Here is a 23414-nt window from a genome sequence, read left to right as displayed (position 1 = left end):
GAAGAATCAAATTGCTTGTGCTTTTTTAAACCAGCATTACTCAATATTTTTTTCATATTTAGAGCAATCTTCATTTTTATTTTTAGCTTATTCCAAATTGATATTCTCTTCACCTTGCAGTCTGAATACTTCATAATGCTTCCAAACATACTTTATCAATATTTATACTTTATTATAATACTTTTACAAGCGTCACCTTATGGTGTGTGAATAACACGCAAATTCTGTGATAGATTTCTGTGAATCTTAAAAGTGCATAGTTATATCCTCTGTGTCAAGGCGGAAAGCTATAGTTAACATTTAAATAAGTTCCAAAAGTTAAGTGACTTGTTACCTTTTGCAAAGGTGCAGAAAATATGTTAAACAAATTTATGAACATTGGTGCATACTGCTGTAATTTTAAGTCTTAAGTTAGGATAGATAGGTCTTTTCAGTGCAAATATGGCCATCCATATGGAGTTTAAAATTGGTTTATGTGCATGCACTGTTACAGTTATAATTGTAGTAGCCGGTATAAATAAATTAACCCAGATCAAAAGCATATAGAGTGTTTGTATCATCTTGCTTGTATTGAGTTAAAAATCATCATAGGTTTGGAATTTAAATTCCTATCTTTTAAGCAATATATAATTGGGAAATACTAAAACATGCATGATACCAGATGGAACCACCAGATTGACCTTGGCTTGCCTGGATAGCAGAATCAGTGCCTGGTTAGGATCTAGAACTCTATGTTGTTTGTTGGAAGAAACAGTTTCCATATTGTTGCCAAGAAACTTGATTGTTTCCATAAAGTCGTCAAATTGTCTTTAGGATGTTTACTATCAAATATAGAAGAGATTCAACTGTGTTGAATACTTTTTCTTGTGTAGCACTCATATCTTACTTGAAGCTAAGCTAAAGGTGATGTCATAGAACTTACAGCTTGCCCAGGTGAAGTCTGTCATAGGGATGGTTCCAGATTCAGCTTCTTGAGTTGAAAGGGCTCTTTTGTAAAGTGGGAAGCAGGGGAGTCCTTTTAACAAATGTTGAGGGTGCGGAGGAAGTACCCCCTCCTCCTCTTCAAAATCTTTTCAGTGTGCCCTGATTGATTTCTCAATATTTTTTTCTTGAAGTTCGCAAAGGGGGGTGAGGTGTGGGCTGTTTTGAGCAACGGCTGAGTAAATGCCACAGACGCCTCTTCAGAAGGATTCATAGCTAAAAATGAAGCTAGCTGTTTTAGCTGGTGGGATGAATACTAGATAACTAAGACCTCAGCTCATGAATTTTGATTTGAGGAATAGAATTTTTCTGTGGCGAAATCCAATGCCATAACCTTGCTACTAAGAGCAGCAGACCAAACAAAAGGAGTTTTACTATAAAGTGTACCTGGCTTTTGATCAACCATCTGAAGGTAAAAGTAGAAGGCTGTGTCATAGCCACTTAATTTAGACTCTTTCTTTGTTGTGGCTCTGACCACATGCCAAGCCCATCATTTCTTCTCTCCCACAAGTACAGAAATCTGGATTGTGGTGAGACTCATCTGATCATGAGCAGGAGAGGGAGAGAGAAACCATTTGTGCGGAAACCTTTAAGCATCAGGAGTATTGTTAACATCCTTTGAGATTTGGGGGATCTGAACAACCTGTTTATAGCAAGGGACTGGTAATCTTTTCAGGCCCTGGAGCACCATTGTGTAATCTACAATGATCTCACATAATAGCAAATGCTTTCCCACTAATTGCTCTAAATCAAGTAAAACTTAGTCTCACTGTGTTACAAAGAGGTTTGTCCTCTGTTAAAGAACTGGGAGTGTTTTATGCAGCTCTGGAGCAAACTCAATGGACACCACTTAAAAAAAAACCTTGCAGAAACTTTAGGCAGATCTTTAAAAGCTTTAGTTTAATAATTAGAAGAATTTCAGTTATTTTCACAGTCAGTCGGAACAATTTTGATGAGGTAGAATATGGGATTTTGGACTCCTCTTCCCTCCAGCCCTCTGGATTTTATTAGTCATAATAATTATTTATTAGCCAAATTTATAGAGTTTACCATCTCGCAGAACACGACTCTGGACAGAATACAATTGAACCCAATGCACATAGAAACAAGAAATGTGGAAAATACAAAGTCGATATTAAAAAAAATAAACCTTATAAAAACAAATACTCAAAACCTGGGCAAAGGGAGAATAAAAACGGCTGCCTCAGCAATGGAGCCAACTAAACATGTTTCCCATCATGGCCCTATAGAAACCTATGAACAGCAGCAATAATCCTACAGATTTTATTCTGCTGCTCTATTATACTTGGAGTGTAGTCTCTCACTTTGAACAGAATTCTTGTCATCATCTTCATTCTTTTTACTCTTTGTCAAAACCAGGAGGAACCCTCCTACCCAATTATGTGAGCTTCTGTCACTTCTTCCATCCCATTATCACAGAATGTTTCTTCTCCTTGATCCTCCTTGCTTTATGCATTTTTCTGTATAAATGTTTCCACATATTAGATGCAGAATTTTGATTCTTCCTTTACGGTCTTATCCTGCTGTTAACAATTTTTGGGTCGTCCTCCTTGTGACTTCTTTTGGTTCAGAGTCTTTTTGTCTCACTTTGGAAAGCTCTTCCATCTTTGCTGCCTATTCATCCTTGATCTGCCTAGCCCTAGAATATTGGGATATTTTTAGGATTGCAGTGGGAAGATAGCTCTGTGCTGTAATGGCTGCTTTGTACCTTAGGCATTTTTCACAACTGTTACTAAGGTTACTTCTTGCTGGAGGAAAAAAAAGCTACAGGTTTAGCGTAGGTGTTGAGGGAAAAAGTGGGGATTCAGAGGAATGGCATATTCAACTCTACGCTGAAATTTAAGTACTGATAGTTGTCCCAAATGCACTGAAGCACCAATATATCGGAGCTGTAGAATCTGTGACTACTCAGATACCAGTGAATTTATTTCTCAGCAGGTCCAGTGCATAGCCAATCATGAGATAAACTGGAGCTATAATTCAGCAGCATCTGAATTAGATTCCTCTACCCTTAATTGAGATTATGGTATTTATGAGTATTGTTTAGAAAATATTTGCACCATTTTCAAATGGGAAAGGTAGGATTGAAAAGTATACATAGATTGTTCAGTGAACCTAAGTATTGTTCAAAATGCAAATCATGCAAAATGCAGCCGCGTGAACGGTCATGGCCTTCCTAGGCATGCTCATGTTTCTTCAACACTCCGTGGACTTGCATTGGCTGCCGATTGGTTTTCAGACCCAATTCAAAGTGTTGGTTATGACCTATAAAGCCCTACATGGCATCGGACCAGATTACTTGCAGGACTGCCCCCTGCCCCATGAGTCCCAACAACCGGTTAGGTCCCGCAGAGTTGGCCTTCTCCAGGTCCCGTCAACTAGACAATGTCGCTTGGCAGGGCCTAGGGGAGCAGCCTTCTCTGTGGGGCCCCTGGTCCTCTAGAATCAGCTCCCCCCAGAGATTCATATTGCCCCCACCCTCCTCGCCTTCCGCAAGAATCTGAAGACTCATCTATGCCACCAGGCTTGGGGCTATTGGATTCCAGCCCCCTGGCTGATGAATGTTATGTACCGTATGTTTGTTGTTTGAGTGGGAATTATTGACCTTTTAGTGTAACTGGGGATTTTAGATTAGATTAGATAGTTTAAATTAATTAGATTTAGGACACTTGTATTGTTTTTTCTTTTATATGTTGTAAGCCGCCCTGAGTCCTCTGAGAGGGGCGGCATATAAATCCAAGGAATGAATGAATGAATGAATGAATGAATCTTAACATAATTTTTTTAAAAAAACTTTATGTATTCCTGTTGGAAGAAATGTCCATTTGGGTTCAGTTCCAAGATGGGAGAAAGATTGCTTGGAAAGTTGGTTTATTGATGAATAGGATCACATAGCTTGAGATACTGGCCAAAAAAGGGGCAGAGATGCTGAGAGTGTCTGGGTTTTATGCCCTCTGCTGGCTTTTGAATTTGAGCTTGTGCTTTGATTGGTTATCAGACCCCCATGGGGCCATGCAGAAGCAACTCTGTAGGCTGTCCTGAGTCCCAGGCTTGGCTGAGCCTTGCTTGGTGATGTAATCTTCCCAGGTGCCATGTGTTGAGGTCTGTTGCTTGATGGCTAGAGGGCTAATCCTACCTTTGTTGGGTCTTAGGTGAGGGCATTTGCCTATGAATGATGCTAGCTTTTTCTTTATCAATCAAGTTTAACAATCAAGTGTGGATATCTGCTGTGGGCTATTGAGGAGGGTGGGGGCTATTAAGAGTGAGTCTGCTTCCTGCCTAAAAAAGCCATGCTTCTCCATTTCTCATCCAGGGAAATATAATATTCTGCCTTTCTAATATTTCCTAGAATATTTCATTCTTCTAGGAGAGGGATGGGTGCTAACTTCCTATATTCCCATGAGAGGATATGGAGTACTGTATTTTCCTAAGGGAAAATAAATATTTTAGGAGGCCGATATTCTCCATATCATGTTAGTAAATGCATGTTAACAACCCTGATTTTAAAAAAATGTAATTCTAATTTAGTTGTTCCTTTCTTCATCTTTTTTTAAAAAAAATTAACTAACACATTGACATCAAGTACGGAGATATTATTCTGGATCTGCATAAAGAGTTTTTTTGTCAGGCCGAAGCCACTTTATATGGGGTCTTTGGCCTGCCACAATTTATGCTATTTTAAAATGTATTCTTTGCTTTGGAAATTTGGGAGGGGTCATTGCATGAGGGATGACTGCATGTAGCCATACCACATTCCTTCTAGATCAGGGGAAGGCAAAGTTGGCTCTTCTATGACTTGTGGACTTCATCTCCCAGAATTCCTGAGCCAATCATGCTAGCTCAGGAATTCTGGGAGTTGAAATCCACATATCATAGAAGAGCCAACTTTGCCTACCCCTGTTCTTGATTGTCCTTTGCCTTTGCACTCTTGCACCAGCATGGAAGGAGATGGGTGTTGCCAAGTTGGTAGATGAAGATTGGTCAATGTGATACATTTCAAGGTGTTGCAACAAGGGCTTAAACTTTCAACTGGGTGTAGAAACCCCTAAATTTGGGTTTGTCCCAGATGTGCCAACATGGCTCTGTTAATAAATTGGAACTTTGAGGAATATTTTGCCTCAGATTCTGATTTAATTTTCGATGTTATTTGGAACCCTGACAGTTCTTTCTTGTGTTTAATAGTAAAATGAGTATGCCACATTTCTTTTTTCTGAGCTGGGTAATGGTTGGAACAATCTAATCTAATTCCACTTATTAATAAACAAAACAGTATTGCTATCTCAGTTTTATTTGGAATTCTTGTTTTCTTTTCTCTGAATTAAGTGCAGGATATAAACATAAATTAGCTTAGAAGCTAAAAAATATTAGCTTTCATTTAGGAGTAGATCAGGAGTGGGTTCTAATTTACTTTGCCGCTAGTTTGCTTCCTCGCGCACCATATGGTTGTGCCGCACAGGCATGCATTTTGCAGTGCCAAAAATTCAGCTTCTGCGCATGCGTAGAAGCCAAAACCAAGATGGCAGTGGCTGCGGGACCGGCACTAATGGAACCGGCTCTGTGACGTCACCACCGGTTCTATAGAACCAGTTAGAACCAGTAGGAACCCACCTCTGGAGTAGATACAGAACTGTATGATTTATAAGAATGTGCAAGGGATATAAAAACATTATTTCAAGCTTGGGAGAAAGCATTCAGAACTCTTCTTTGGAACGTTCAGAATTGGCAGTGTTTTCATGGAATGTAACTGAACACCTTGAATGTTCTGAAATCTTTACAAGAATGTCCTTGTTCTTTGTTTTTTTACCTTAAGGCCACAGAAACAAGTTGCGGTGTAAGCAATTGTTACTTACTGGTTGAACTACAGAGAAGTTGTTGTGTTTTTGTTTTTAATGAAAATGTTTTTTTAAAAATTCTCATAGAAAACAGAGCAATTTTTTAAACCACAGTTTCCCCCCCTCTTATTCTTTATGCACAGACGGCCACAAAAGCCTAAGAAACAGCAATTCATCTCATGATTGATTGATTCGTTTCAGCAGAGCCCATAAATGTGGTGACAAAAATACACTTATCATGCTATTTGCTTGAAGCTCCTTTTTATTCCCAATACACAGTTATAGAATATATGTCCACATTTAGTAGTTTGACAGCAGCACTTAGCAAACTAAGGTATGAAACCCCCAAAGTGTGAACAATGTCCACATGCCAAAGCAGGACAATAAACCAAAAGCAATATAGTGTCTGTATTTTTTAACTTGGTGCCTGCAGATTTCAGGAGCATTATTAGGAATGTTTGTGTAATCTGTACAGAACGCATGTTCCATTGTCTAATGGTTACTTTGCCAACATGTTTCTTCAAGCAAAGAAAATTATGCCTGTATACATGGATATTGTCAGATGGGACATCCAGCAATCAAGCTGACAACATGACTTATAACAAGGAGTGGAAGAGCTCTGTTTTATTAACAAGATAGATATGGCCACTGGTTGATTGTGGAATACATAATGTGCAAGTCCCAAATTGAACTACAGTGAAAGAAAACAATTACCCAGTGTCCACAATATGATCTTGCACACACACTCGCACACCATTTTCAAAAAGATCAGGAATTACTTTGAAGTATTGACTCTCACTGATAGACAATGCAAGAAAATATGGTATAAAAAGAGGTTGCTAACAATGAAGGTGAAAACAAACTGCCAATGGCAACCCCCCCCTAAAAACATTGGATATTAAAACAATAGATGGTAGAAATTGCCAAGAAGGGAAGCCAAAGTCAAGAAAATAGCAATAGTAATAAGGCTTCCAAATACTGCTTCACAGTGTCTTTACAGCCCTATCTAAGCAGTTAAAAGAGTCAACATATCGCCCCCAACAATCTGGGTCCACATTTTACTAAGTTCAGAAGGATGGAAGGCTGAGTCAACTTTGGATCCTCAGAATTGAACTCTTGGAGTGAGCAGTGAGTTAACCCTTCATTCTAACCACTGTGCCACCATGGCTCTATATAAATAATTTTGGAGGAACTTAACAGAGTATCTCAGAGAGCTGCTTATAGAGCAATAGTATAAAAATATCAGTAAAGATATACCAAAGATGGGAACAAACATGGGAAAACAAGGCTCCCAAATTCAGAAGTAGATTCCAATCTCAAATTAGAATGCTAAAAGATGTCGTTGGATCTGCTTCACAGGATCAATCATAGATGGAAGAAGTATATTGCAATTCCTAGAGTAAATATACCAACATGCAAGATACCTTAAAGGATACTCTTTTTTTTTTTTACTGAATTAATCTATGGTGCCAAAAAACTAGAAGGTTTGGGGACAGCCTTCTCTGACTAACAAATTAAGATATATATTTTTCCCCTTATTGCTTTGGTTATGGATCTCCCCAGGGTCATCTTCCTTATTCTCTATAGACTGGTTATATTGGAAAAAGATGAGTGTTTAAAATTGGAGGAAGCAACATCAGTAACTTACAGTATGCTGAACACACTACTCTGATAAAAAATTGATTGTATTTTCAGTGCAACAGTCAGGAAGTTATTGACTCTGGTTAAATGAAAATAGCAACACAGCTTAAGCCAGCAAAGATGCAGTTTATTATGTGAACAAGAATGAGCAGCAGTGTGCTATGACATATATATTTTTCTCTCCTGATAAACTATGCAGAGAGGGTAGCTGAATGTGTGTGTGTGTGTGTGTGTGTTTGTGTGTGTCACATGTTTTTGCTGAATTTGAAAATTAAGGGAGACTAGGATAGATCTATTTCGGCCTTATTTTGGCCTTACCCTCATTGGGACTTGAACTTGCAACCTTTGCCTTGTAAGGCAGAGAATTAACCTCTAGGCTACAGTATCCAATCCCTTAATGTGTGTGTGTTTGTTTGTTTGTGTAGGCTGTATTGGAAAAAGATCGGCATAACTGAATCATCAGTGCGCCGATGGCACTACTGTGCTAGCCAAAAATGCAAATATGTTCTGCAGGGCGAATAATGAAAGTCAAAGAGCATAGGGAAAGAAATAGGACTATGATTAACTATAAAGAAGACAACTGGCCTCAGAATTCATAATGAAGGCATTGTAGTGATGGGCAGTGTTATCATTTGAGGATTACGGTAATTATCAATTGTTGAGATATCAGCAATCAAGAGTTGTGCTACAGGAGAGTGCTTGGCAGTCACAAAGCAGGGAAGGCCTTGTAAAAGATGTTCAGATGCTGTGATGTGTCTGTAATTAATATGTAGGCAGTGATAAACTGGTCCCTTCTATAAGCTGTACTAGAAAACATTTTAAAAGACCCCCAAGCATTGTACCTTTTAGATTGTTGAATAGCGCCACTCAAAATTAGCCTCTTTAGCCTAGAGCCATAATGGCGAACCTGTGGCATGTGTGCCAGAGGTGGCATGCAGAGCCTTCTCTGCTGGCACACGCGCCATTGCCCCAGGTCACATCTCCACGGCATTTCTTTCGTGAGCTTCTGTTTCTCTGCAAGCAATGAAACAGAAAAAGATCTTACTGGTTGCCATGCTGCCAATGTTGGGATGCCCCGCCTCCCACCAGCCAGCTAGTCTTCAGGTTTCTGCTGCACATGTATTTACAGTATGTCCATGCATGCACAGGTGTTCATGCGTGCACGCACACCTTTCAGTTTGGGCATTTGGTGTCTAAAAGGTTTGCCATCCTTGGAAAAGTGAGGAAGGAGAAAGTGTTGATAGATCCAGCTATTCTTTTTATGATAGGAGATTTTAGCTCTTACAACATTTGCTTGGCTTTCTACCTTGGCACAGATTATCAATGTTGGGGGAACTCTTTGGATTGGGGGTGAGAGAAAGTGGGGACAGGAGATCCCTTTGGACCAAACCCAATAGACACTTGCTTTCTTAGAGATTATATAAAATCTATCTAAATCTTCACCCACCCAGGTTCTTTATTGGATCATGAGGATGACTTGGACCAACAATGACTTCTAGCAACGTGGTCTGCCCAGCATGTCTGGGCTTTCATCAGCAGGGTGGGAATTTATTTATTTATTTATTTATTTATTTATTTATTGGATTTGTATGCCGCCCCTCTCCGGAGACTCGGAGCGGCTAACAGTAACAATAAAACAGTGTACAATAGTAATCTAATACTAAAAACGATTAAAAACCCCATTAATATAAAAACCAAACATACATACATACATACCATGCATAGAATTGTAAAGGCCTAGGGTGAAAGAAGATCTCAATTCCCCCATGCCTGACGGCAGAGGTGGGTTTTAAGTAGCTTACGAAAGGCAAGGAGGGTGGGGGCAATTCTAATCTCTGGGGGGAGTTGGTTCCAGAGGGCCAGGGCCGCCACAGAGAAGGCTCTTCCCCTGGGTCCCGCCAAGCGACATTGTTTAGTTGATGGGACCTGGAGAAGATCCACTCTGTGGGACCTAACTGGTCGCTGGGATTCGTGCAGCAGAAGGCGGTCCCTGAGATAATCTGGTCCGGTGCCATGAATGGCAGGCTTGCTCTGGAGAGGACCTCAGTGTCAGGCACCTTACCCTGCTGCTGGATGGAAGTGGTTCAATTGCCTAGCATATCTCCTGTATATAGTCCAAGTCTCACTGGCATACAACAGGATAGTTAGCACTACTGCTCGGTAGACTTTCAGCTTTGTAGTAAGGCTTATTCCACCCTGGTTCCAAACATTGGTCATTAATCTGCCAAATGCACAGCTAGCCTTGGCCATTCTGCAGTTGACCTCAATGTCAATTGTCACTGCACAAGAGAGGGTGCTGCCAAGGTATGTAAATTGGTCCACTGCTTGTAGCTTTTGTCCCTTTTACTGTGTTGGTAGGCTCTTGGTATTTGGCTTTCGAAGCCGGCTGATGCATCACTTCAGTCTCCGGTCTTCTTTATGTTGATAAGAAGACCAAAGTTGTCACATGCTGCTGCAAAACTATCCACACTGGCTTGCATTTCCTTCTCTGATCCAGCATTCAGGGCACAGTCATCAGCAAAGAGGAAGTAGTGAGGATCCTGGATGATCCTTGTAAAACAAATGTACCTGATTAAAAGAAAAAACCGCACACATATTTGGCTAACTATATTTTCCATTCCCTTGTTTAGAATAACATTGTAGTACTGCTAGGGCACTCTATAAATACTAAATGACCTAATTAACTCAGGGGTGAAATGCTCCCGGTTTGGGCCGGCCTGCCAGCGGTCAGAGAGTCGGAAGCGATGGCATTGGGAGGCTTCAACCAACCGGCCAGATGCCGCCATTTGGATTCCTTTACCCTCTGCACATACGCAAAACGCTTTGCACTTGCTCAGATGGTAAAACAACCCAAATGGTGGCGTCCGGGCAGTTGGGCGAAGCCTCGCCTGCCGTTGCTTCCGGCTATCTGACCACCTGCAGGCATGCCTGAAATGGAAGCATTTCATCCCTGATTTAACCTGAATGTAAGCTGCCTTGTCTTTTTTTTTAAGGTTATTTTTCCCCTGATTTGAGATTCCTTTAGTTTATTGAAAGAAACTTTCTCCAATAACTGCTTTGAATGGCAACTTGGATGTTATACAGTCTCCTCTTCCCCTCCCCCATCAAAACAACAGGTAGGGCAAATGCAAACATTCCCATGGTTCCTGACCTATTTCTGTATTCCAGATGACTCCTATTTTGGCTTTTCTCTCTTCTGCACCCGAAACTCATCGTGTGTCTCAGTTTAAAACGGGTAAGAGGAACACAAAGCCATTTTTCATTTTTTTTGCCCTCTGCCCCACATATTTTCTCTATGAAAGCAAAGAGATTTCAGAACACCGCTGGAAAGAGTACAGTAATAAATACAGTGGATTTGTTTGTATTTTGTCTAGTTTAGTATCTGGGGTTGAAAGTAGGTAATCCTTGATTTATGATCCATCCATTTTGACAGACTTACCTGACAAAGGTACTTGTGATCTGGATTTGAAGTTATAACAGTTGGGGATTGTGTAACTCTACAGTGTATAGTTGTGTAATTGTACTTTGGTCACTAGCTTTGGATGCTTGGCAACTGCGCTGTATTTACAGCCATTTGCGACATCCTGCGGTCACATGGCTGAGCTTTACGATGGTTTTGTAAAAACTGGAAATTACTTTCAGTTTTCAGCTAAACTAGAAACCTTTGGTTTGCTTAATTACCTGTTCTGTCTGGGTCACTCCAGAAGCCAATACCAACCCAAAAATAGAAGCCAGACACACTGGTAAAAGGCAAAGGCAGTTTTATAAAATTCAAGAAAAACACAGGTAACAGAAAATGTCCTTACAAACAGGAAAATGCTGTATCTTCAGATATATCCACGAAGGCAAAAGTCCATGCAGCAATACAGAATTCTTGCTGCCAAGCCGAGGCTGTAGATAGCAGACCTACACCTCCCACGGGTCTTCCAAAGCTGCTGGGCCACAAGCCAGGAACAGAGACCCCGAGAAACAAGACAGGATAACGCAACTCCAAACTGATAACACTCCACATGGCTTCAAGGTCTTGCCTGCCTTTTAAACCCTGCTCAGGAGGACCACACCCAAACCCAGCTGTTCCTAATTCAGTGCTGATAATACTTCTTTAATTGCTCCTTTCTTTGATCTGACCGTCGCATGTCAATGACGGCTTGTGCGTCATCACCTAATGACTCCAAGCTACTGGCTGGGGAGAGCCCCCCGCTCTCATGCTGTTCTCCTTCATCCCATTCCTGATTTTCCTCTCCCCCGTCCGACTGTTCAGCCCCCTCCTCTTCGCTGTCCTCCTCCTCCGGGCATGGAGCCAGCAGAGAAACAGCTGGTCCCTGAGCAGCCTCAGGCTGAATCACAACAATTACCACATTTGTTTAACGATAACAGCAGCAGCTTTGCAATTGTTGCATTCATATAAACGACCACTCCAATGAAGATTGTAAAAGCAGGTTAGTTCCATGACATTGTATAACCATCAGAAATTATGACCGTGATGACAGGCTCCATTACATTTGTAACTTGAGAACTACTTGAATATTAATGTGTCCTTAGTGGAGTTTTGCAACATTTTGCATTTTTTTTCATTTTGAAGTGAATAAGAGGCAAGGTATGAAGTATTATAAATATGATTAATGAGAGACCAATGTATAATCTACTACAATATTTTTCAAATTTGGCGATGTCAAAATGGGCAGACTTCAGCTCCCAGAATCTCCCAGTTCCCCATAATTCCCTAAACTCCTTAATTGCTGACTGGGGATTTTTTTAGAGTTGAAGTCCACATTAGCCTTAACATTGCTAAGCTTAAAAAAATATTCTAGGAGAATATTGTGATGTGTGTATAACTTCATCCTACATTTAAAAAAAGTTAATATTTTGTTTTTTGTTTCTTACAGCTTTAAGGCAGCATTTCTCAAAATAGAAAAAAAGTCTGTGATCCTAGCAATAGCAAGTGTTATTTTAGAAAGTTACAAATTTTTTATTAGGGCTTGTGGCAGCATAAGATATCTTCCAATCTCTAATCTTTTAGAAATGCAAAAGAATTCTGGAGGAGTTTCCTGTTCTAAAATTCTGTTCCGGCTGTCTTAGTTAAGAGCTACCATTTGAAATGCCCTCTGGTGTGCTGAACATCTGGGATGTGATAGGAAATTGTGATATAGGAGCAAAAAGCTTGGTGATCCAGTACTGGAGGGCCTCTCTAGGTGAAAGTCTCATCTGAAGAAGAAGGGAAACAGGAAACATCCTTTTCCAATCCGGACTCAGGGCTAGGATCAGGAGTGAAATTCAGCAGGTTTTGACAAGTTCTGGAGAACCTTTAGCAGACATTTTGAGCAGTTAAGCGAACCGACAAAGATCACCTCTACCCTACCCCAGAGTGGGGAGGGAATGGGGATTTTACAGTAACCTTCCCCCTGTCACGCCCACCAAGCCACCCCCAGAACTGATAGGGAAAAATTTTGAATTTCCCTCCTCCCCGTTTTGGATTTTTTGACTTTATTCTTCCTCTTGACATCAAACAGGAGGCTGCCAAGACTCAGAACATTTGTGTTATCTTTTCCTATATGCATACAATCTCTCTCTTTAATTGCTTGACTGATTATGATCAAGTGGGTGTTGGCATATAACAATTACATTGATTTCCCCCCCCAAATCAATCTGTCACTAACCGGGTTTTCCAGGTCTTTCAATGGTGCATTTATCACCACAGTAACTGTATCTATCCATCTTGTTGCTTGTCATCTTTTTCTTCTCTTCTCTTTCACAATTCTGATTATTACACTTTTCTTTAAAGCATTAGGTATATCCAGAATAGGGTAATTTGAACCTGGCCGTTTTTGCTTCAAATAAACAGTGTTTATTTCTGTGAGGATACATTTCTTTGTTTCCTTGGTTATATGCACTATTCTCAGGTGTCTCCAGCCAGTTTAAAAGCATGAATAGTCTTAACATATCTGGTACTGTATTTGCAAGTTTCTCTCCTGACCTTTCCCAAGTGGAGTGCTCAGGGGCAGCAAACACATATCCGTTGCTCCTTCATCTGTGAACTGAACACAGTGGTGTGAGAATTGGCAGAATATTTAAGACACTCTGCTGGACACTGAGATATTGGAAGATCTAGGTCCATCTTAGGGACAAAATCAGCTGGGTGATCTCTGTCTCTCTCTCCCTCCCTCCCCCTCCCTCTCTCCCCTCCCTCTCTCTCCTCTCTCTCTCTCCTCCCTCTCTCTCTCTCCTCCCTCCCTCTCTCCCCTCCCTCTCTCTCTCCCCTCCCTCTCTCCTTCCTCCCCCCTCTCTCTCCTCCCCCCTCTCTCTCCTCCCTCTCTCTCTCCTGCCTCTCTCCTGCCTCTCTCCTCCCTCCCTCTCCTCTCTCTCTCTCTCTCCCCTCCCCTTTCTGTCTTCCCTTCCTGCTTAGGAAGTGCAAACTGCTTTCAAAAAGGCTTGCTTAGATAAGTGCAGGGACTAGTCCAGGCAGTTGCCAGGAGTCAACATGAACTTGGAGGCACATAGTTTTATGTAATGTAATTAGTGTATACCCAGATCCTTTAACATTAGGATTAGATGCATTGAAGTGTAGCACTAGCACTTAAACTTATATCACTTCACAGTGCTTTACAGCCCTTTCAAAGCAGTTTTACAGAGTCAGCACATTGCCCCCAACAATCTGGTTCCTCATTTTACCAACTTTAGAAGGATGGAAATTTTAGTCGACCTTGAGCCTCCTAGAATCAAACTCCTGGAGCGAGCAGTGAGTTAGCCTATAATACTGCATTCTAACAAGGACTTAAGTATTACACTTTGAGGAAACCAAGAGTTGAGTCTAGCACCTAGCTATGGAATCCACTGGGCAGCTTACACTGTCTCTCAGAATTTTTATGAGAAGGATGAGGAGAGTCCCCATTGTTTGCACAACCAGAGGAAGAATGCGATCAATCTAATAAGTAGTTGCAACAGCTCTCATTCCAAGCATCTAGCTGAGGTCACACGTCATGCTTAGTTGGGATTACAATAACCATGGTTTGCCAATGCCTTTTTAAAAATTATTTTCTGTATTTTTCCAGTGCTACATTATTTTAAGGTGTGATATTTGGAAGAGTACATTGCAGTACATATCAGGTTTCTAATGGTTCTGTTAACATCTATCTACCCAAACCATCAGAGCAAGAAGGTAGGGCATGTTGTGGGTTGATCTATTTTTTTTTTTTAAATTCTTCAGCTTTTTGAACTTTAAATTTTTATTTCCAATTTTACAGCAGTGTGATATCGGTATCAGTCCTATTATATCAATTTTTTTTCAGTTTGTGGCCTATTATTTTTGTTCTGTCGGGCTCTTTGGTACACTCCTCCCCAAAATTCACAGGTACAAATTTCAGACACACACACGTTTGAAAATTCAAAACAATGTTCTTTATAATGAAAATTCACTTAACCTAAGCCCTCTTTTGGTATAGCAAAGAGCACTGGTCTCCAAACAAACTGGTAATTTGTACAAGTCCCTTATCAGTTCTGTGATACTTAGCTTGCAGCTGTAAGGCAATTTACAGTCCTTCTTCTTCAACAAAGTGAAACACACTTTGCTCTGGTTTAGTTTCAAAGCGGGGAAAAATCAGCACACAAAAGGTCAAAGTCAGTAAAGCAGTCATGAAACAAAATGATCAGATAATCCTCCACAATGGCCAAACCCACAGGCTACTATTTATAGCAGCCTCACTAATTACCACAGCCCCACCCAACCACAGGTGGCCTCATTTTCTTTGATAATAATCTCTCAGTTGTTGTTGCCTATACCAGTGTTTCCCAACCTTGGCAACTTGAAGATATTTGGACTTCAACTCCCAGAACTCCCCAGCCAGTGGATGCTGGCTAGGGAATTCTGGGAGTTGAAGTCCAAATATCTTCAAGTTGCCAAGATTGGGAAACACTGGCCTATGCATCGTTCTCCGCATGCGTGGCTGTATCATTAACTCTTGTTCTGAATCCAAGGAGGAGCTAGATAATTGATCTCCTTCTCAGCTGTCTGCCACACTCTCCTCCTCCCTGTCACTCATGTCTTCTTGGTCAGAGGAGCCTTCATCAGCAGATTCCACCAAGGGGGGGGGGCAAAACAGGCCTGCAGCATGTGGGTGTCTCCCCCACATCCACAGTCCTTGGGGCAGGAGCTGGGCCAGAGCTAACCACAACAATTTTATACATTATTTGATACATAAATACACAATACCTTTAACCTTTAACATTGTTATGTTCTTAGGTATACAGTGTATACAGTTTTTCATTTTAATATAATTCCTCTTTATTCTTTATGTATTAATTTTACATCTAGTTTCTAGCCAATTATACCACATATTCCAGATCCTATAGTACTCTGATTTCTCTCTATCTTTTAATTCCATGGTTAATTTATCCATTTCTGCACAGTTGAGCATACTTTTCTGGCTGCAGTTATTATATGAAGAATGATATACTGTATTGAATCCTTTTGCTTTATAATACCCAATAAAAGCAACTCTGGTTCCATTTTCATTTTTTATTTAGCATGATGGACCAGGAGGTCTTTTTCTGCCGTCAGACTTCTATGTTTCTATGATGAGTATATTACAAAGAAGCAACCATCCAACTATCAAGGAAGTACATTTGATGGCACTTATAAAAAAGGCCTCCAGTGTGGTAGCTCCCTCCCTTTGAAACATCATTGCTCCCAGACTTAAGACTGGGCTCTAGTTTCTTGCGTTTCCGTAGAAAAGGCAGACATGATTTTGTCAGCAAACTTGGGGACACCATTCAGAGCTGATTAAATGGCTTATCTGATTATGCTGCCACTGAGGCAGAATAGGTGTGTATCTGACAGCTAGAGTTTTAACTTTGGATTTTTATATAATAATAAATACATTGATTTACATAAAATGTTAGCTCTTAGTAATATAATTTCCAATTCCTTTCCAATAATTTCCACAGTAGCATTCTTATTTTTCTGCTTGATCATAAATTTTATTTGTTTCCAGCAAACCCCCCTTCCCCCCCAAAAACCCCTGTGGCTTTATTATCACTAGAGATAAGAACTATTAGCACTAAACTAGGATTGTACATGCACATCTTGCTGACATAATCCCTTTCCCCTCTAAAAGCTTGATACTTTTTCTTACAATTATATTAGGATTGGCAGTATTTCTTTTTCTAATCTTTGGCATACCTTTGAACTGAATAAAAATGTGTTTATTCTTTCAACCGGCTTTGCTTATTTTGAAATTTTAGATGTGACCTCACATTAATGGTTTTGTTGATAGCCTGCCTGGGAAATGGGCAGATAAAGAACTTGCTGTCAAGCAGTTTGTTACAGTATGTTTTGAGAAACTTACAAATACTGTATAAGTGATTCTTGTGTTATTATGTTTAACCTGTGTGGGAAATCCACTAGGACTTGAGTGCATTCTGAAGTATATGGAATTTGAAATGAAAAAATTTAGTAGTAAGATTAAATTGATGTAGATTTACATATATACACACACAAATACACACATGCACACTGTACTTAGAGATAGCCCTTGTTTAGTGACTGCCTTTTATAGTGATTATTTGCATTTACGATAGTGAGGAAAAGTAACTTTGCAATCAATCCGCACATTTACAACTTTTGCTGACATGCAAAGAAAAGCTGAAGTAAAATTGTAAGGACAACCAGGATTTCACTTAGTGGCCATTTCTCTTAACAACTGAGTTGGTCCCAAATGTGACTCCCTATACTTATTTACTACTTCATTAATGATCTGAGTACAGATTTGGCGTACTGTGGAAATAATGTAGCCTAATACTTGAGGCTGCCAGGCTGGCAGAATCCATTTTTAGTGCATAGTTCCAAAATATGAAGCAAGAGAAAAAAACTGAATAGTACAATTCTATATAGTTTAGTCAGAAATAAGCCCGATAAACTCCAGCGGGAGTTTGTGTTAAAGAAGATTTAAACAATCAGACTGATTAGGACATCCTATGGAGAAATACTAGGAAAAAACTAAACAGTGTAAAATGGGAAGTGTGCTTATCCCCAATTAATGCAAATACTTTCACATTGTGAAAATCAGAGCAACATAGAATGAGAAACTGTAACTTGAATGCTTAGATTTCAATTATGCAGATAAGATCTTGGTTCATACAGAAGGTACTGTAACATTGAAATCTTCATCTGTCTCAAATAATTCTGTTGCCATTCCCTGATAGTATTTTCTCTGTAGTTGGCCTGCGTATTGTATTAACAGCATATTATCCAATTGAAACAGCAACCAGTACTCAGAATGAGCTAATTATCCCACCAAGAAATGGGGAAATTTGAATGTCAGTTGTTGTTTAGCCATTGTGCTTTGCTTTATGCTATGAGAGTCACCTTGTGAGATGCAAACACATTGAATACATTTTCTCCAAGCTAATTGGGCAATTGCAAGAGAGAGGGCAGCTGGGTTTACCTCTTCTTTATTAAATTGAAGAAAAACAATGTACCCTGGAAAATTAATATTACAAGATTAGCTTCCTGAAAATTTTTTTTTAAAGGCTTGCAGCATTTTATTCAAAGCAGAACCTGACTTGATGACACCTAATTGACTAATAAAGAAGTGGAAAATGCTGTCGCTGTATATCTTTTTCTTCGCTCCCTTTCTGAATAGAAAAGTACATAAAAAAGGGAAGTCCCTGTAAGATCCATTTGGGGAAGATTTGTTGGGGTTTGAGGGTCAGAAGTAGCTATTGTAACCCTTACAATATCTCGGTGTCTAAAAAGGGAAGTATCACCACCTTGCTGCTTCAACCCACTGGCATTTTAAAAAAAAATACAAGAGAAAAGAGTGCTAAAACCTACATGGGGTTGAATGAGATGGGGTAGGGCAGTGGTCCCCAAACTACGGCCCGTGGGCCACATGCAGCCCACTGGGGTCATTTATCCGGCCCGGCAGTGAGTGACAAGAGCACAGGGAAAAGAGAGAGAGAAAGAAAGAAAAGGGAAAGAGAGGGAAGGAAGGAAGGAAGGAGAACTGTAGAGGAATGAAGAAGGGAAGGAAGGAAGGAAAGAAGGAGAAATGGAGGGAACAGGGAAGAAAGGAAGGAAGGAAGAATGAAATGGAGGGACAGAGGAAGGAAGGACTGTTTGGGGGGGGGGTAATTTTTTTTAATTTTTCTCTAAACATACATTCAAACAACACAGTGTACCATCTAATTTTCCATGAATAAAATGTGGTATTTTGTTAGTAACTAATATCAATCATCAAAAAAGTTGCAAAAGTTTTTTTTTCTAATTTTGTCATACAGTTATATTCATTTTCTTTTAATTAAATTCCCTCCTTAATGTTCCTTCAAAAAGTACAACACCAATTATATTTCTAACTTATTAACCATTATGCCAAAGTGCTTCCTTCTTTCTTTATACATTTTTCATAAGCCAAGAAAACCTTGTATAGCCAATCAGATGTTAACCAAAGAAAATTAAAAACAAAAGTTAAACATATATGAATTTCAGATCTTCTCCCCCCTCTAAACAGTATGTTCCCATTTTGCTTTTTACTTTAAAACAAGGTATGTGCAGTATGCATAGGGATTTGTTCATAGTTATTTTTATAGTCCGGCCCTCCAACAGTCCGAGGGACAGTGAATTGGCCCCCTGTGTAAAAAGTTTGGGGACCCCTGGGGTAGGGGGAGGCATTCTTTTCCTCCTGATATATAAAAGCTCTGTAAAGCTTTTAAGAGATAAAGATCAGCAAACCGGAGAGTTGGCCATTACGCTGGGCAGGTTTTACAAGTAACAGATTTAAAATCGGGCCTCTGGTCTCTATGTGACTTGAAGTGACCTGGGAGGTTTGCACAGTAATCTTGCCTTTCTGAAGAACTTGGGAATTGACCTTTCTTGTGTAATCCTGGTTTTACAAGGTATAAGAAACCAGATGGTTGCAAAAAGCAACTTCTATCCCTGTCACGATTACTCAGACCTTGAGAAATCCCACGTGCTTGCTAACTCATCCCTTCTCCTTTATTTTCCTTTACTAGGGCACTGAAACCCCAGAGAGTAGCTACGGGGACCGTGAAAGTGCCTTCAGCGAATCAGATCTCTTTCCAGATGAAGACACCATGACCCTGGCCCAGCAGGAAGTCCACCATGAGTCTGATATGGATAGTGCCATTGAAAGTAGCCACAATCCAGAAGCATCAGTTGTGTGCAAGGTTGAGAAGGATGGTGTGTTGAATGGCCTCTTCCTGCCTGGAGATAAGTGAGTACATACATATACTGTTGGGAAAACTATTGGATTTTTTTAAAAAAAAAATTCTCTTAAAATGCCTTCAGCTGTAGGCCAGGTCCCTTCTCTGTATTAGGCATTGATTGAGGCATCGCTTCCACATCATTGGCTACCAATGGCAATACAGCTGATGAAAATCTCTCTCCGTTACATCATATATGAAGGGGCAGGAGAGAGATAGACACCCAAAGCTGAGACCAGTCAATTTGTTAATTTCCAGTCTTGGATTTTTGCTAACTTTTTGCGTTACTCTTGAGGGGATCGTTCTCCTTGCCCTTTGTTCTCAGGTTTTCAAATAAGGAATCAAAGGAGTTGTCAAAGGACTAGTCCAAGTCATTTGTGGATAGTGTTCCGCCTGTGATTTAATAGAGAAAACGAGGTAACTATAGAAGAAGATCTGCTAAACCAGTGTTTCTCAATTATTTTCTGTTCCCCCCCCCCCCCCCCCCCAAAATCTCTGCTGGACAATTGTTTGCAATATTCAGCACCTTTTCACTGAAAAACTCAGGCAGCTTATCAGTGTGATTGGAGTGTAATGTGTTTAAGTGATGCCTTAATTTTATTTGGCTTCATGCTGTCCACTGCCAACATTTTTAGACATAGTAAACATACTGGTCTTTCCTCATCTTCCACCGTAGTCACAGTGAAGCCACATGCACTTCCTCATATTTCCTCATCTTAGCTTTCAGGAGATTTACGTTTGTCTCATTATCTCTCCTCCTTTTCATCCCTGTTAAATAATTGTCCATGGTGTCTCTTAAGGGCAAACCCTACTCTGTGCTGTGTGTTATTGTTTGGTGCAAAAAACCCCTACTCCCTGTGGTAAAAAAGCACATTCCCTGGGGTCACACGCCCCCCCCCCCCCGACATCGATCCAGCCCCCTCAGGGGGGGCCTGCCCAACTACAGTAATACCTCGTCTTACAAACTTAATTGGTTCCGGGACGAGGTTCGTAAGGTGAAAAGTTTGTAAGATGAAACAATGTTTCCAATAGGAATCAATGGAAAAGCCAATAATGCGTGCAAGCCCATTAGGAGAATCCAAAATATTAAGGCTTAAAAAAAAAAAAGCGGCTGCCAGATAAAGCTGAGGCGAACACCTTTCTTCTCCCTTGAGCTCCATGAGCCTTTCCTTCCCGTTTTTGCCCACCTCTCTCTCCTCATCTCCCCCACACCTTTCTTCTCCCTTGAGCTCCATGAGCCTTTCCCTCCCGTTTTTGCCCACCTCTCTTCCTCATCTCCCCCACACCTTTCTCCTCCCTTGAGCTCCATGAGCCTTTTCTTCCCGTTTTTGCCCACCCCTCTCTCCTCATCTCCCCCACACCTTTCTCCTCCCTTGAGCTCCATGAGCCTTTTCTTCACGTTTTTGCCCACCCTTCTCCTCATCTCCCCCACACCTTTCTCCTCCCTTGAGCTCCATGAGCCTTTTCTTCACGTTTTTGCCCACCCCTCTCTCTTCATCTCCCCCACACCTTTCTCCTCCCTTGAGCTCCATGAGCCTTTCCCTCCCATTTTTGCCCACCTCTCTTCCTCATCTCCCCCACCCCTCTCTCCTCATCTCCCCCACACCTTTCTCCTCCCTTGAGCTCCATGAGCCTTTTCTTCACGTTTTTGCCCACCCCTCTCTCCTCATCTCCCCCACACCTTTCTCCTTCCTTGAGCTCCATGAGCCTTTCCCTCCCGTTTTTGCCCACCTCTCTTCCTCATCTCCCCCACACCTTTCTCCTCCCTTGAGCTCCATGAGCCTTTTCTTCCCGTTTTTGCCCACCTCTCTTCCTCATCTCCCCCACACCTTTCTTCTCCCTTGAGCTCCATGAGCCTTTTCTTCCCGTTTTTGCCCACCCCTCTCTCCTCATCTCCCCCACACCTTTCTCCTCCCTTGAGCTCCATGAGCCTTTTCTTCCCGTTTTTGCCCACCCCTCTCTCCTCATCTCCCCCACACCTTTCTCCTCCCTTGAGCTCCATGAGCCTTTTCTTCCCGTTTTTGCCCACCTCTCTTCCTCATCTCCCCCACACCTTTCTCCTCCCTTGAGCTCCATGAGCCTTTTCTTCCCGTTTTTGCCCACCTCTCTTCCTCATCTCCCCCACACCTTTCTTCTCCCTTGAGCTCCATGAGCCTTTTCTTCCCGTTTTTGCCCACCCCTCTCTCCTCATCTCCCCCACACCTTTCTCCTCCCTTGAGCTCCATGAGCCTTTTCTTCCCGTTTTTGCCCACCCCTCTCTCCTCATCTCCCCCACACCTTTCTTCTCCCTTGAGCTCCATGAGCCTTTTCTTCCCGTTTTTGCCCACCCCTCTCTCCTCATCTCCCCCACACCTTTCTCCTCCCTTGAGCTCCATGAGCCTTTTCTTCCCGTTTTTGCCCACCCCTCTCTCCTCATCTCCCCCACCCCTTTCTTCTCCCTTGAGCTCCATGAGCCTTTTCTTCCCGTTTTTGCCCACCTCTCTTCCTCATCTCCCCCACACCTTTCTTCTCCCTTGAGCTCCATGAGCCTTTTCTTCCCGTTTTTGCCCACCCCTCTCTCCTCATCTCCCCCACCCCTTTCTCCTCCCTTGAGCTCCATGAGCCTTTTCTTCCCGTTTTTGCCCACCCCTCTCTCCTCATCTCCCCCACACCTTTCTCCTCCCTTGAGCTCCATGAGCCTTTTCTTCCCGTTTTTGCCCACCCCTCTCTCCTCATCTCCCCCACACCTTTCTTCTCCCTTGAGCTCCATGAGCCTTTTCTTCCCGTTTTTGCCCACCCCTCTCTCCTCATCTCCCCCACACCTTTCTCCTCCCTTGAGCTCCGTGAGCTTTTTCTTCCCGTTTTTGCCCACCCCTCTCTCCTCATCTCCCCCACACCTTTCTTCTCCCTTGAGCTCCATGAGCCTTTTCTTCCCGTTTTTGTCCCCCCTACTCTGCCCAGCAGAGCGCCCGTTTTTTCAATCCTGGGATTCCCCTCCTGGGATTTCCCTACAGCATTGCAAAAACGCGGAAGTCAGGAGGTGGGGTTTCCCATGGAGGGGAGCCTCAGGGGATCCCAGGATTGCAAAAACCTGCGCGTGGCTTGCAACGAAAGTCCGGAGGCATGGCAGGTTCGTAAGGTGAAAAAATTTCGTAAAAAGAGGCAAAAAATTTCCAAACCCTGGGTTCGTATCTCAAAAAGTTCGTATGATGAGGGGTTCGTATCATGAGGTACCACTGTATTTGAGAAACAGTTAGAGTAACATGGAGGACAAAACCAATAGTGACTAGGCACTGAAATATAATTGGATTAATTCCTGCTTTTCAGATGCCTTTTCAGTTCTTCCACAATTCCCCTGCTTATGTCTTCCTCACCCAGTGCCCCTTGGCAAACATGATGATGGTTGCTGCTTCTACTAATTTCTGGAAAAATCTAGAGCAGTGTTTCTCAATACCATGCCAACTTTAAGATGGTGGATTTCAAGCTTAAAGCATCTTCCATGGGAATCTTCAACATCCTTTCCATCACCCACTTCATTTTAATTTAAATCCTACAATATTCTAACTCAGTAATTTTCCCCATTGCCGGCTTTGGAATTCAGGCATTGAAGTCCATCTTAAGGTTGCCATGGTTGAGGAAACATTGCGGTAGAGCAGAGGGGTCAAACTGATGGTCCATGGCTGGATGTGTCACGTGCAGGCCACACCCACCTGAGCTCCACGGAAAAAATGTCATGATACGTCA

General features: G+C 41.6%; 1 protein-coding gene across 1 annotated transcript in view; it reads left to right on the top strand.

The window, feature by feature from the left end:
- Positions 1-23414, top strand: part of RAB11FIP4 (RAB11 family interacting protein 4) — a 74249-nt gene that overhangs the window by 6128 nt on the left and 44707 nt on the right. The window contains exon 2 of the mRNA XM_070740459.1: positions 19482-19702. Coding sequence (XP_070596560.1) covers positions 19563-19702 — 140 coding nt within the window. The 5' untranslated portion in view covers positions 19482-19562. The remainder of the gene's footprint in view (positions 1-19481; positions 19703-23414) is intronic.

The sequence above is a fragment of the Erythrolamprus reginae genome, chromosome 2 (genome assembly GCF_031021105.1).
Source record: "Erythrolamprus reginae isolate rEryReg1 chromosome 2, rEryReg1.hap1, whole genome shotgun sequence".
Classification (NCBI taxonomy): domain Eukaryota; kingdom Metazoa; phylum Chordata; class Lepidosauria; order Squamata; family Dipsadidae; genus Erythrolamprus; species Erythrolamprus reginae.
This window is presented reverse-complemented; position numbering and strand designations above follow the sequence as displayed.